The sequence below is a fragment of the Bos indicus genome, chromosome 2 (genome assembly GCF_029378745.1).
Source record: "Bos indicus isolate NIAB-ARS_2022 breed Sahiwal x Tharparkar chromosome 2, NIAB-ARS_B.indTharparkar_mat_pri_1.0, whole genome shotgun sequence".
NCBI lineage: Eukaryota > Metazoa > Chordata > Mammalia > Artiodactyla > Bovidae > Bos > Bos indicus.
The window spans coordinates 122,060,256-122,075,053 of NC_091761.1; the positions used below are offsets into that span (position 1 = coordinate 122,060,256).

At 41.7% G+C, this 14,798-nt stretch overlaps 1 protein-coding gene across 4 annotated transcripts in view; it reads right to left on the reverse strand.

The window, feature by feature from the left end:
- Positions 1-14,692, reverse strand: part of ZCCHC17 (zinc finger CCHC-type containing 17) — a 51,699-nt gene extending 37,007 nt beyond the window's left edge. The window contains exons 1-3 of one of the 4 annotated variants that reach the window (XM_019979466.2): positions 14,594-14,685; positions 6,265-6,365; positions 5,944-6,064 (exon numbers count right to left, since the gene is read on the reverse strand). In XM_019979466.2, coding sequence (XP_019835025.1) covers positions 5,944-6,009 — 66 coding nt within the window. In that variant the 5' untranslated portion in view covers positions 6,010-6,064; positions 6,265-6,365; positions 14,594-14,685. Of the gene's footprint in view, positions 1-5,943; positions 6,065-6,264; positions 6,366-14,587 lie in introns of all 4 variants that reach the window. The other 3 variants (XM_070774759.1, XM_019979475.2, XM_019979483.2) reach the window with 3 other exon arrangements.
- Between the last annotated feature and the right edge of the window lie 106 nt (positions 14,693-14,798).

The following is a 14,798-nucleotide window of genomic DNA, read 5'->3' on the forward strand; positions in this document are numbered from 1 at the left end:
ACAATAAAAGAAAATCCCTTCTTCTTTCTGGACCAACTAAAGGCACCCTGGCTTTTGCCCCAGGGTTCTAGATAGAGGGCTGAAATGATTCATATTGTGTAACATCATTATTTAAGGGCATAATTATCTAAACAACTTAAAAGCAGTATCTGGAAACTGAAGCCCAAATCACCTTACTGCTGTAAAAACAGTATCACCTTTCAGTCCTGAAACTTCACTGTCACATTATGATCTTTTGTGGAAATATCATAACAGATCTTAATTTGGCCTATCCCAAAAGAGAAGGTTAATGTGCTCCAGAATGGATGCACTCAACTGTTTAGTTAGGAAAACACATTCCTGCCCATTTCTAACACCAGGTGCTTCCATCACTGTGTCTCTTAGGGTGCACTCAGACTTGAAATTAACAGAATGGCACCTGCCTTAGATGATTACACAGTCTGCCTGGTGTCCCAAGAACAATTAATCAAACAGCTCAGGGGAGAAAATTCAGTAATTATCTCAACTGAACTCAGGGCTTGGGTAAAATGAATTTATTGTTTTCAGATTAGACATTGCATCAGCCTTAAAAGTAGTTATCCCCATAATGTGAACAAGGACTCTGAGGCTCAGAGACATAAGTTATCTGTCTAAAGTCACAAAGTTAGAAAGTATCAGGACCAAGTACAGAAGTTCTCTGACTTCTAGTCCAATGTTATTTTCAATTTACCAACACCAATCTTGCTTCAGCATTTCTTTGGCTATGGCTGGGTTAAGCCAAATTCCAAATCTCTTTGCTATGCTTGTATCCGCTACTATGCTTAATGGACTCTGGCACCAAGATGCCTCTCAGAGGACAAGAGAAGGATGAATATTAGCTTGTCAGCAATCTTGTCAATGGGCCCCCCAACTATGCTGAGCCTGCTAAAAGAATTTCTAGAATATGGGGCACACCACCAGTTTCTTCAAAGGGAACTGATCCTAAAATGCTTAGATTCAAATTTAACGCAAACATTTATTTACCAAGCACTTGTATGCAAGATACAACATCAGGCACTATGAAATAAAAACAACATAAAAAAAAGAGATGCTCAGCCTATTTTTTAAAAAATTTGAATTAGTTACCAAGATACATGAGATAAACATAGCCTCTGCTCTCCAGTAATACACATTCTTGTGCAGAAGACAGACATATACACAAGAAACCATAGTACAAGATAGACTATAAATGTCATGATAGAGGTACAAACAGAGGATGGAAGAACAACTAAGTTTGCCATCTACCTTCCTCCTATACCACCCAATTCAACAAGAGTTCTCTTATGGACCTTTAGGTTCCACCACACATTGATGAACAACTGAACAAACCCAGCTGCAGATTTGGAGAACTTGATTTAGAACTTGCCATTTATTAACCATCAGGGCAATTATTTAACTTCTAAGAAGTGTCATTATCCATAAAATGGGATTAACAATTTCTTCAAAGAAAGTCAATGACACATAATGTGTGAAACTGCTGACATACACCGGGTTTACAAATTTTTTTTGAATTTTAATGTAAATTCTGCTGCTGCTAAGTCGCTTCAGTCGTGTCCGACTCTGTGCGACCCCACAGACGGCAGCCCACCAGGTTCCACCATCCCTGGGATTCTCAAGGCAAGAACACTGGAGTGGGTTGCCATTTCCTTCTCCAGGGCATGAAAGTGAAAAGTGAAAGTGAAATCGCTCAATTGTGTCTGACTCTTCGTGACCCCATGGACTGCAGCCCACCAGGCCCCTCCATCCATGAGATTTTCCAGGCAAGAGTACTGGAGTGGGGTGCCATCGCCTTCTCCGTTATTTACATTAATGGAAATACTTCTTTATAAATATTAGGCACTCAATAAATGTTTGCTGGATGAATATTCTGAAGTTTCTTCTTTTTAATTTATCATGAAATTGCTCTTTCTCTAATACCAGTCACTTCTAGGCATTTTTCAAAATGTGTTCCTGAAATATTAGAACTATAGTTCTAGTATTACAACTATAAAGTTCTTTCTGAACACTACTCTAGCCCATTCATCCTTGACCAATAAAATATAAAACCTACACTAATTCAAGCCTCATCTCATATAAAAAGATAAAGGTTAGAAGACACTTTATTACAAATCTGAGTCAGTTTGTAGAAAGAGCTCTTCTCCCTTTTGTGCAATACCTCACAAGTCAGGCCTTCATGATCAGAAAAATCAGTTTTATCTCCTGAGCTACAATTTCTTCTTTTTGAGCTCTAGTATTTCACTGACATCTGGGGATACCATATGCCCTAAAGAAAAAGGACAGAGGTTCTGAAGAGCAGTTGCTTGCTATTTATCAGAATGTTATCATCCTTTCTACCTTGACTTGTACATTACAAGTTGGAATCCACTTAATAGAAGTCTAGAACCACATTTATCTATAATCAACCAATAGTCACAAAGTCTGTCTTCAAAGGCCTCACATTATTAGGTGGTAAAACTTTTGTCAACTATCATAAAGAAAGTATGAATGCCATAAGAATGACATAGTTAAAATAGGTACTCATAAGACACTGAAAACAATCTCGTTTGCTTTATAAAAAGGGAGATAACATTAATGAATTGCTGTATCTCAGGCATTGTGTTTTCATACATGATAGTTTATTTAACTATCATCACAATCCTATGAAAGTTGTTTTTATCTCCATCTAACAAATGAGAAAACTGAGGCTCAAAGAAATTAAATGACAACCTCAAAGATTACATAGTAAGTAAAAGAGGTAGGACTGGAATCCAGGTTTTGTATGGTTCCAAAGCCTCTGCTCTCTAAACAAACACAATGCCTTCTCCCTCAAAGGTTGATCATTCATTCAGTCATCAAGGTGTATTGAGCACCTTCCATTTTCTACTCACCTACCTGAGACTACACAACAGTGAACAGAACAAGCAGGGCCCTGACTTCATGGAGCTTAGCATCCTCTAAGGAATGTGAAGTCAAGTGGGCCTTAGAAAGCATCACTATGAACAAAGCCAGTGGAGGTGATGGAATTCCAGTTGAGCTATTTCAAATCCTGAAAGATGATGCTGTGAAAGTGCTGCACTCAGTATGCCAGCAAATTTGGAAAACTCAGCAGTGGCCACAGGACTGGAAAAGGTCAGTTTTTATTCCAATCCCAAAGAAAGGCAATGCCAAAAAATGCTCAAACTACCACACAATTGCACTCATCTCACACGCTAGGAAAGTAATGCTAAAAATTCTCCAAGCCAGGTTTTAGCAAAACGTGAACCGTGAACTTCCAGATGTTCAAGCTGGTTTTAAAAAAGGCAGAGGAACCAGAGATCAAATTGCCAACATCCGCTGGATCATGGAAAAAGCAAGAGAGTTCCAGAAAAACATCTATTTCTGCTTTATTGACTATGCCAAAGCCTTTGACTGTGTAGATCACAATAAACTGTGGAAAATTCTGAAAGACATGGAAATACCAGACCACCTGACCTGACCTGCCTCTTGAGAAATCTGTATGCAGGTCAGGAAGCAACAGTTAGAACTGGACATGGAACAACAGACTGGTTCCAAATAGGAAAAGGAGTACGTCAAGGCTGTATATTGTCACCCTGCTTATTTAACTTCTATGCAGAGTACATCACGAGAAACGCTGGGCTGGAAGAAGCATAAGCTGGAATCAAGATTGCTGGGAGAAATATCAATAACCTCAGATATGCAGATGACACCACCCTTATGGCAGAAAATGAAGAGGAACTAAAAAGCCTCTTGATGAAAGTAAAAGAGGACAGTGAAAAAGTTGGCTTAAAGCTCAACATTCAGAAAACTAAGATCATGGCATCTGGTCCCATCACTTCATGGGAAATAGATGGGGAAACAGTGGAAACTGTGTCAGACTTTATTTTTGGGGGGAGCTCCAAAATCACTGCAGATGGTGACTGCAGCCATGTAATTAAAAGACGCTTACTCCTTGGAAGGAAAGTTATGACCAACCTAGACAGCATGTTAAAATGCAGAGACATTACTTTGCCAACAAAGGTCCGTCTAGTCAAGGCTATGGTTTTTCCAGTGGTCCTATATGGATGTGAGAGTTGGACTGTGAAGAAAGCTAAGCACTGAAGAATTGATGCTTTTGAACTGTGGTGTTGGCAAAGACTCTTGAGAGTCCCTTGGACTACAAGGAGGTCCAACCAGTCCATCCTAAAGGAGATCAGTCCTGGGTGTTCATTGGAAGGACTGATGCTAAAGCTGAAACTCCAATAATTTGGCCACCTCATGCAAAGAGTTGACTCATTGGAAAAGACCCTGATGCTGGGAGGGATTGGGGGCAGGAGGAGAAGGGGACGACAGAAGATGAGATGGCTGGATGGCATCACGGACTCAATGGACACAAGTTTGAATAGACTCCGGGAGTTGTGATGGACAGGGAGACCTGGCGTGCTGCGATTCATGGGGTCGCAAAGAGTCGGACACGACTGAGCAACTGAACTGAACTGGATGAAGACAGACTTTACACAAGTACAAAATAAATATAAGGCAAGCCATTTATTTATGGTGGGAAAAAGATCTCTGAAGAGATGACATTTGGGCTGAGACCTAAAAAATGAGGAGTTGGTGAGAAAGCAGGATGGTTAGAGACAACTGCATGTACAACAGTCCTGAGAAGGAAGCAGGCTTTAAGAATATTTGAAGCTATAAGGAGATCAGAGTGACTAGACAAACAGTTGTTGTTGTTTTAGTCACGAATTTATGTCTTGACTCTTTTGCAACCCATGGACTGTAGCCAGCCAGCCTCCTCTGTCCATGGGATTTCCCAGGCAAGAATACTGGAGTAGGTTGCCATTTCCTTCTCCAGGGTATTCCCAACCCAGGGATTGAATCCGAGTTTCAAATCTCATGGACAGAAGAGCCTAGGGGACTACAGTCCATGGGGTCACAAAAAAGTTGGATACAATTTAGTGATTAAACAACAACAACAACAAGACAATGAATAGAGTAGAACAAAACGACACCGCCAGAGTAAGCAGAAGCCAAGTCGGCTAAGGGTCATAAAAACAAATTTGGATATATTCAACTGTAATGAGAAACCGAGAAGAGCTTCAAGAAAGCAGCTTGGTCCAATCTGTTTTTAAAATGACATTCTGGGCAATTTCCTGGTGGTCCAGTGGTTAGGACTCTAGGCTTTCACTCCCAAGGGCTCAGGTTCAACCCTTGTCGGGGAATTATGATCCTGTAAGCTGTGCATTGTGGCCAACTAAATAAATAAAACGTTACTCTGGTTACAATGTGGAAAAACAGATTGGAAGGGAAGTACAAAAGAAGTAGAGAACCCAGGAAGGGCTAGGAAGAGATGGAAAACTTAAACTAATGGGGTGCCATAAGATGTCCGTATAGACACCAGAGACATATTTGGGAGGTAGAAAGATAGGACTTGCTAAAGACTGGAGAGAGAGGGAAAAAAAGATCAAATCAAGTAAAGAAATCAAGGATGTTGCCTGGATTTCTAGCATGGGTACCTGAATGAATAATGGGTGCTTTTGCTGAGATGGGAAAAATGAAAGAACAGATTTCTTGAGAAAATAAAAAATTCAGTTTAAAACATAAATTAGAGGGAGTTCCCGGTAGTCTAGTGGTTAGCATTCCAGGCTTTCCCTGCAGTGGCCCAGGCTCAATCCCTAGTTGAGGAACGGAGATTCCACAAGCCATGAAGCATGACCAAAAAAAAAAAAAAATTCCCTAAATCAGAGATGCTATGAGGTATCCAAATGAAGATGTGTCAAGTCTGCAGTTAGAAGTCTGGAGCTTAGAGGAGGTACATGTGGGAGTCAGATGTTCTACTAGTACTCCCCATTTAAACTGTAACATTCAAGGCATTCTCAAGTTTTCAGGAGCTCCAAACCCCGCAGCTTTTCACCCTTAATTTATGCTTAATGTAAATGGTAGGATTTCAAAGACAAAAGAATATACCTCTCCTTGGAAAATAGTATAGAGAGCAGGCAAGTTCTCCATGGTCTCGGGTCTTCCTGAATTCATCCTTAATGCTCTATGGTTCCTCCATTTCTCTTCTGCTAAAGTTAATTGAAGTGTTCTGTCACAAAGAAATAAAACAAGCAACAATTAGAGACATATCCGTATAAACAAAAAAGTGTTGCTGATCTACACATTCTCCCTACAGAATAATATCATTAGAGTTAACACCATGTACTTTTATTCAAACCTCTTTTGTCCACTGTAATTATGAGGAGTTTTGGAAACCTTGATCTTACTCCTTTTCAATTTGATACTTACCCAAGGCAATTAGCCTATTGTTTTTTGTTTTTTAATTGTTATTACTGCTATTCTTTTGCCAAGCGAAGGCTTTTGGTGGGGGAGGGAAGCAATGAATGGACCTGTAAAAAAAAAAGGAATAATAATAGTAATAAGAGCTAACGTTTATCAAGCACTTACTATGTTCAGGCTCTGTGCACATCCAATATCTCATTTAATCCTCAAAATTTTCAAGATGTAGGTTCAATTAATTATCATATACATGAATGAGATAACCAAGGCTTCCAGAGGTCAACTTAATAGGTCTATGTCAAAAACCCAGAAAATGGTGGAGTTAAATTTTGCCTGACATCACAGTCCAGGCTTTTAACAATGATGCTGTGCTGTGCTCAGTCATTCAGTTGTGTCCAACTCTTTGTGACCTCATGGGCTGTAGCCCACCAGGCTCCTTGCCCATGGAATTTTCCAGGCAAGAATACTGGAGCAGGTTGCCATTTCTTACTCCAAGGGATCTTCTCGACCCAGGGATCAAACCTGTGTCTCTTCCATTGACAGGCAGATTCCTTACCACGGTACCACCTGGAGAGCCCTTTTAAAAATGACACTAGGCACTGAAATGACTTCAAAAAGAGAGTATAGCTTACTTTTTTTCCCTAATGAAATTAAAAACATGCATGCTCATTTTAAACGTTCATATAACACATTAATAATGAAGAAAAGAAAATCATCTTTAATTCAGCCTGATTTATATCCTTTCAGACTTTTTATATCTACAAGTGGGTTTTTTAATGGAATCATGAAACCATTAATTAATCTTAATTAGTAGCCATTTTCTTCTATATTTTAATAATTCATACACAAATACACATATCTTTTTTAAATGCCTATATAATAATCCCATTGCTGGATGCACTGAACTTATTTAATTATTTATGAATCATGTTAAAACGCAGATTGCAATTCAGTAGGTCTAGGGTGGTGCCCAAGAAAGGGCATTTCTAACAAGCTCCCCGGGTGATACTGATGCTGCCAGAGTATCAAGTCTCAGAACTCTGAAGTTGGAAGAGACCTTAGAGGTACTCTTGCTCAGCTTTCTGGTTTCAAACAGAGAAGAAACCAGCAACCTAGTGGCTCTTAACCATGGCTCTTTCAGGATAATTCGCTGCTGTGCCGTGTGCTGTGCTAAGTTGCTTCAATGGTAAGTCGGACTCTCTGAGACCCCATGGACTATAGCCCACCAGGATCCTCTGTCCATGGGATTCTCCAGGCAAGAATACTAGAATGGACTGCCATGTCCTCCTCCTGGGGATATTCCCAACCCAGGGATCGAACTCGCGTCTCTTAGGTCTCCTGCATTGGTGAGGAGGTTCTTCACCACTCGCACCATCTAAGAAGCCCACAATACAGTATGATCAGTGCTTTAAAAAAAAAAAACAAAGTGATTAGGTTCAAAGTATTAAGAAAACAAAGAGGCCACAAAGACTTGGACACGACTGAGTAATTTCACTCACTTACTCATTAAGAAAACAAAGAGAAGAGAGCCTGGGGGAAACAAGGACATTTGAAAGTTTAAAAGGTGACAAGTGAGTAGAACTTTAAGAATAAATGGAAGTCCTCTAGCAGAGAATACTGTTTGTTGGCCTCATAAGAGTGTCTGATTCTTTGTAACTCCCTATACATTAAGATTGCCGGGAGAAATATCAATAACCTCAGTTATGCAGATGACATCACCCTTATGGCAGAAAGCAAAGAAGAACTAAAGAGCCTCTTGATGAAAGTGAAAGAGGAAAGTGAAAAAGTTGGCTTAAAGCTCAACACTGAGAGAACTAAGATCGTGGCATCCGGTCCCATCACTTCATGGGAAATAGATGGGGAAACAGTGGAAACAGTGCCAGACTTTTTCTGGGCTCCAAAATCACTACAGATGGTGATTGCAGCCATGAAATTAAAAGACGCTTACTCCTTGCAAGGAAAGTTATGATCAACCTAGACAGCATATTAAAAAGCAGAGACGTTACTTCGTCAACAAAGGTCCGTCTAGTCAAGGCTATGGTTTTTCCAGTGATCATGTATGGATGTGAGAGTTGGACTATAAAGAAAGCTGAGCGCCAAAGAATTGATGCTTTAGAACTGCGGTGTTGGAGAAGACTCCTGAGAGTCCCTTGGACTGCAAGGAGATCCAACCAGTCCATACTAAAGGACATCAGTCCTGGGTGTTCATTGGTAGGACTGATGTTGAAGCTGAAACTCCAATACTTTGGCCACCTGATGCGAAGAGCTGACTCATCTGAAAAGACCCTGATGCTGGGAAAGATTGAGGGCAGGAGGAGAAGGGGACGACGGATGATGGGATGGTTGAATGGCATCACTGACTCAATGGACATGGGTTTGGGTGGACTCCAGGAGTTGGTGATGGACAGGGAGGCCTGGCATGCTGCGGTGCACGGGGTTGCAAAGAGTTGGACACGACTGAGCGACTGAACCGGAGAAGGCAATGGCAAGCCACTCCAGTACTCTTGCCTAGAAAATCCCATAGATGGAGGAGCCTGGTAGGCTGCATTTCATGGGGTCGCTATGAGTCGGTCGCGACTGAGCAACTTCACTTTCACTTTCACGCAATGGAGAAGGAAATGGCAACCCACTCCAGTGTTCTTGCCTGGAGAATCCCAGGGACGGCAGAGCCTGGTGGGCTGCCGTCTATGGGGTCGCACAGAGTCCGACACAACTGAAGCGACTTAGCAGTAGCAGCAGCAGAGCAACTGAACTGATACATTAAGACCTGAAACTCTATTTTCCTTGAGTTTTCATAAGCAAGTACTTCGTCTTCTCCTGAACCCTGAGCACACCCCCATACTTTCAGATGATTACTTCAGGTCCTTCTTTTGGAAACTCTTCCTGATTTACAATGACCATCCATTAACTGAACGGTCTCACTTAAAAATGAAAGAATATTCTGTCAGCCTTCCAAACCCTAGTTCTAAAACATTCCAATACCCAGGAACACGCCTGTCCTTGAATTCCATAAGACAACTCATATCCTTTATAATAAACTTGCCCTTTTTTGTTTAGGTCAGCCAGAGGTGAGTTTTATTACTGATTTGTCAGTTCTTGAGAAATGGCTGATAAATAGCTTACATTTAAGCATCACAGCCTGATTGGATCCTGCCTCTTCCAATTTCCAAGCTGTGCAGTCTCATCTCTAGTCCTTCCCTTCCCTCTGCCCAGCTTCCTCACCTCATATCCTAAAACAAAAGTTATTAACCTGAGGCCAATGACTCTATGAAGACACCTCAGTTATCCCTTCAACTCTTGGGGCAGTACTGAGGTACAGACTCCATACAGGCATCAGCAGCTAGGACATCTAAATTAAATTCAAACAACCTATTCTATCAACTGTTCTTCTCTAAACAAAAGTCACAGAAAGAGCTATACAATCTTAAGTTATTTTTGACAGATTTTTGCTGTGATAAGAGTATGAACAGCTAAGTTTAAAGCTCTCCTATCTGCTCCTTTTTTAGAACAGTAGCTTGAGAAACCCTACGAAATTCTTCAAGCAAGAAACTGGGATGCATTTTTGAGAGAAATCTTATTATACAACAGTAACAGGCTTACAATTTCAAGACTGTAAAGGGTTGCCATTTTTTAAAATGGCATTTAGATTTTTTTCAAATTATATTCTGCAGAAACCTAGGGTTTTATAATGGTTATTCAAAAGGAATCCAAATTGGAAAAGAAGTAGACCTGTCACTGTTTGCAGATGACATGATACTATACATAGAAAATCCCGAAAACACTACCAGAAAACTTACTAGAGCTCATCAATGAATCTGGTAAAGTTGAAGGATACAAAATTAATATAAATACAAACTAATATACAGAAATCTGTTGTATGTCTATACACTAACAATGAAGGATCAGAAAGAGAAATTAAGGAAACAATTCCCTTTACAATCGCATCAAAAATAATAAAATACCTAGGGAAAAATCTACCTAAGGAGGCATGGTAGTTACCGAGAATCTTCTCAATAACTCAAGTTCATCTTTAAAAAGTCAGTTCTGAGATATCTAGGGGCCTCAGAAAAGTAGGGCCTAGGCCAACCAACCAAAAGAGAGTCTCCATACTAAAGATGAGGGAGCACAAGCAAAAAAAAAATCAGAGTTAGGAGAGGTCCCACCCCAGCAGTTGGGAAGCAAGGAGCCTCACCCCAGTAACTAAGTAGATGTTGATCATCTTTTTTTAAAAAACAAAAAAATGTTTTATTTATTTAATTTATGACTGGGTCATCCCTGCTGGGTCCGGGCTTTCTTTAGCTATGGCAGAGGCTTCTCGCTGTGGTGGCTTTTCTATTGTGGAAGACCAGCTCTAGGGTGCTAGGCTTAGCTGCCCCACAGCATTCAGGAATTTAAGTTCCCAGACCAGGGATAGAACCCATGTTCCCTGCATCAACAGGCAAATTCTTAATCAGTGGACTACCAGGGAAGTCCTAAACACTCGATTATTGCTGATTCCTATTGCCCTCCCAGCTTTGGGATGTGTTATGGGAGTGGGGGGCGGTTTATAGGATGGGGCCTACTTTTAACAGTATATTCTGCTTTGATCTGGTTTACCTATCAAGCTTTTATGTAACATTTCATTTGGAAAAAAACATTTCTGTTGCTTTTAAAAAGTTTATAAAACATTGAGATAGATAATAAGACCAAATCTGTGGACTTAAAAGAGCTATTAAATTGACAAGGATTGAGGTACACCATTTGGAGTTGCCTTGCAATAGTTCTAAAGACAGAAAATCTCCCTTAATTGTTTCATTGACTGCTTTAAACAACTATAATAAATAAGGAAGCAATAGGGACCCAGTTATTCGCCACCTCCTTCCCAAAACAAAGGGCAGCAAGAAAAATATAGTGTGGGAATGGAAATGGGAATGGGAGGTGTAGCAGGGGAACGGTAGCCCAGAGTGAAGTTAGAGCCTATGCTGGGTGAAGAGGAAATTTGCGAAGAAGAGCAACCCAGTGCAGGGAGAAGCAGGATGATGAGTATGTCTGCACATTGGGGTAATCCAACGGGAAGTCAGTGCCCAAGGATGGAAGAGCAGGGCATGAGGGTTAGAGGTAGTTACGTAAGGCGAATTTTCTGATTTTAGAAGTTATATTATAGTTATACAATAGAATGTCCTTGTCTGTAGGAAAACTAATTCATGGGTGATGGGGCAACAGTCAGCAACTTAACTTGCAAGTGATTCATTAAAAAGTGTTTTTTGTACTGTACCTCCATAATTTTGTTAACTTTTCAGGCTTTTTTTCCATGTGCCTGCAATTGGGGAAAAAAATAACCACATCCTCTTCTCCTATCTCTCAAGCAATAAGAAGTTCATAGAATATTAAATTGGAAAGATACTATATGGCCACTTTGGAACTTCATTTCATGTGTCGCCTTACTGATCTGGCTCAAGATTACAAAACCATGAATGATGGAGATGGGATTCAAATCCTATTTACTAATTTTTTTTTCTTTTTTTTTCTAGATTGTGAAATTCTTCTAAGCATGCCCTTGTCTTGCACATCATCATATCCTTCAAATCGTCAGTGCTTACCACAGTATGGAGCACATAGAAAGGCTTAACTGTCAACTGAATTACTGACGTACTTAATTTTACTTGATTTTAAATTGTTAGTTAATTTATCAATTCAGCACCTTCATTGATGTTTATATGTCAGGCTCTGTGTTAGGCACTTCATAAACCTCCTTTCAATCCTTATAACAATTCGACAAAGTAGGTTCTCTGTTTTAAAGGAATGAAGTAACTTGTCCAAAATTCATAGCTAGCATAAGTCACTCAGTCCTATCTGACTCTTTGTGACCCCTGTAAACTGTAGCCTGACAGGGTTCTCTGTCAATGGCATTCTCCGTGCAAGAATACTGGAGAGGGTTGCCATTTCCTTCTTTAGGGAATCTTCCCGACCCAGGGATCTAACCTAGGTCTCCTGCATTGCAGGTGGATTCTTTACCACCTGAACCACCAGGGAAGCCCCCAAATTCATAGCTTGAAAGACACAAACCTTAGGCCGTGCCAAGAGACACACATACTTGCTACTAAACCATCCTTTTCATCACCATCTCTGTCCTCAGAAACTTCCTAGTCATGTAAGGATAATGGTGACAATTACAATGCAGTATGATCAGTGCTTCAAAAAAGTGATTAGTTCAAATTATTAAGAAAACAAGAAAGAGAAGAAGGGCCTGGGGGAAACAAGGAAGTTTAAAAGTTGAAATGGTGACAACTGAGTAGACCTTTAGTGATAAATGGAAGTCCTCTAGCAGAGAATACTGTTTGTTGACCTCATAAGCATGCATGCCTGCATACTCAGTTGTGTTCAACTCTCTGCAACCCCAAGGACTACAGCCCACCAGGTTTCTCTTTCCATGGGATTATCCCAGTAAGAATACTGAAAGTTAAAGTCACTCAGTTGTGTCTGACTCTTTGCAACTCCATGGACTATACAGTCCAAAGTGGGTTGCCATTTCCTCCTTCAAGGGGATCTTCCCAATCCAGGGATGGAACCTGCATCTCCTGCATTGGCAGGCAGAATCTTTATTGCTAAGCCACTATTTTCTTCCAATCTATCAGCCTTCTCCTTTTTCTTCAGTCCTCCTTATCCAGCTTAGATTCCATAGTCCATCATTCAAACAACAGCCTAACTTCCCTTTAATTCTGTCTTTATAACTCACCTAACCAGCAGCACCTCTACCCTGATGGAGTGCAGCAGATATCAGAACCCATTCTAACTAGGTTAAGCAGAAAGGGATTTACTGCCAGGTATTATGTGACCTACAAAATCACTGGAACGGGTATAAGAAGTATTGGTAGAACTTCCCAGGAACAACTCCTAACCCACAAAACAACAGTTTTTACGATGATAATAAAGTTATGGCTCTCACTACAGAAACTCACAAAACCAAAAAGCCTCTGCTTTATTTACCAGCAAAACGGGACACCTTTCACCCTCCTCCTCTCACTTCTAAATTCAATTTTCATCTTAGGTGCAAAGGAGTCCAGGAAATCTCTGGCTCTCAGTTCCACCAATACCCCAGTCTTCACTGCCAGCAACTCTCAACAAAGTGCTCTTTCTGCATCTATTCATACTACTAAACCTGAGGCATCAAGCTGCCTTCCCCAAGCCACCACCCCCTCCACCCAGCAAACACACACACACACACACACACACAACCCTGTGATTGCCCATTAATCTTAAAGTAAAAGCTACAAAGTCTGGCCTCTACCCGCCTCCAGCTTCATCTTGTACCACACTCCCCTTCACTCTCTGTGCTGGCCACAACGGCCTCTTTGTGCCTTTTACTCATTTTCCTCGCATTTGCCACAGGACTTCTGCACATGCTGTTCTAGATGGAACATTCTGCCTTCCTCCCTTCACCCAACTAATTATAATTCTTCCCCGAGGCTATCAGTTCAGGCATATTTTCCTCAGAGAAGCGTTCCTGTTTATTCAGGCACCCATAACACCACGTACCTCTCCTAGGTAGCACACACTTCCGTACTTCCCATTTCCTAGTGAGATCACTGGTGAGCATTTATTTCCCCCCAATCCCAGACTTAAAGCTCTGAAGTCAGGGACCATGTTTGGTTCACAATGTCTCCCCAGTGCTCTGTATTATAAATATTAGTTGGACGACTGAGAAGAAGGCCTAGTTCATAGGTCTGAGTCCGAATTTCTCAACAAAATTGTACTCTGGAGGCCAAGAGTCGGACATTTCCTTCATCTCTATCTTTATGAGGGGCACTGAGGAGGCGCTAGTAAAGGCTGCGGAATCATGGCAGTGACAAGTCCGCCTCTTCAGTCAGAGAGGGCCCTGAAGGAGGCCAGGAGATGGGCCTTTTCTCCCTGGGATCCGCCTGGGCCAGGGCTCTGCACGGAAGGCACTGTTGAAGAAGTCAGCCATTGAGGGCCCCAGGCTGGTGCAGAGGCTCCCAAAACTCTGCTCCAGGCTAGAAAGGGAACCCAGGCTATGTGCTAAGTCGCTTCAGTCGTGTCTGACTCTGCGACGCCGTGGACTGTAGCCCGCCAGACTCCTCTGTCCGTGGGACTCTCCAGGCAAAAACACTGGAGTGGGTTGCCATGCACTTTCGCAGAGGATCTTCCCCACCCAGGGATCGAACCCGCGTCTCTTAGGCTTGGAACCCAGGCTACTACACACCAGAGCTGGGAACACGGGGCCCCCCTTTGCCCCTTGCAATCAAACCTGCAGCTGAGAAGAGCCAGCCTCAGACCACACAACGGAGGCGCCGCCTCCAGATCCCACAGCCACCCGCCCCCCGACCTTCCTTACACTTACTCGTTGTCAGCTTCTGGTCTTCCCCTCGCAGCATTGCGCGAAACACCAAAACCCAGTCAGTGAGCGTCCACCCACAAGACACAGCGCGCCTAGGCGGGACTCCAGCTCCATTCACCAATCCTGAATTCGTACTCCAGTGATGTCAGAAAGAACTGGCCAATAACAGGAAACTTCTCAGGGGGCGGTGCTGAGAGGTATATTGGAA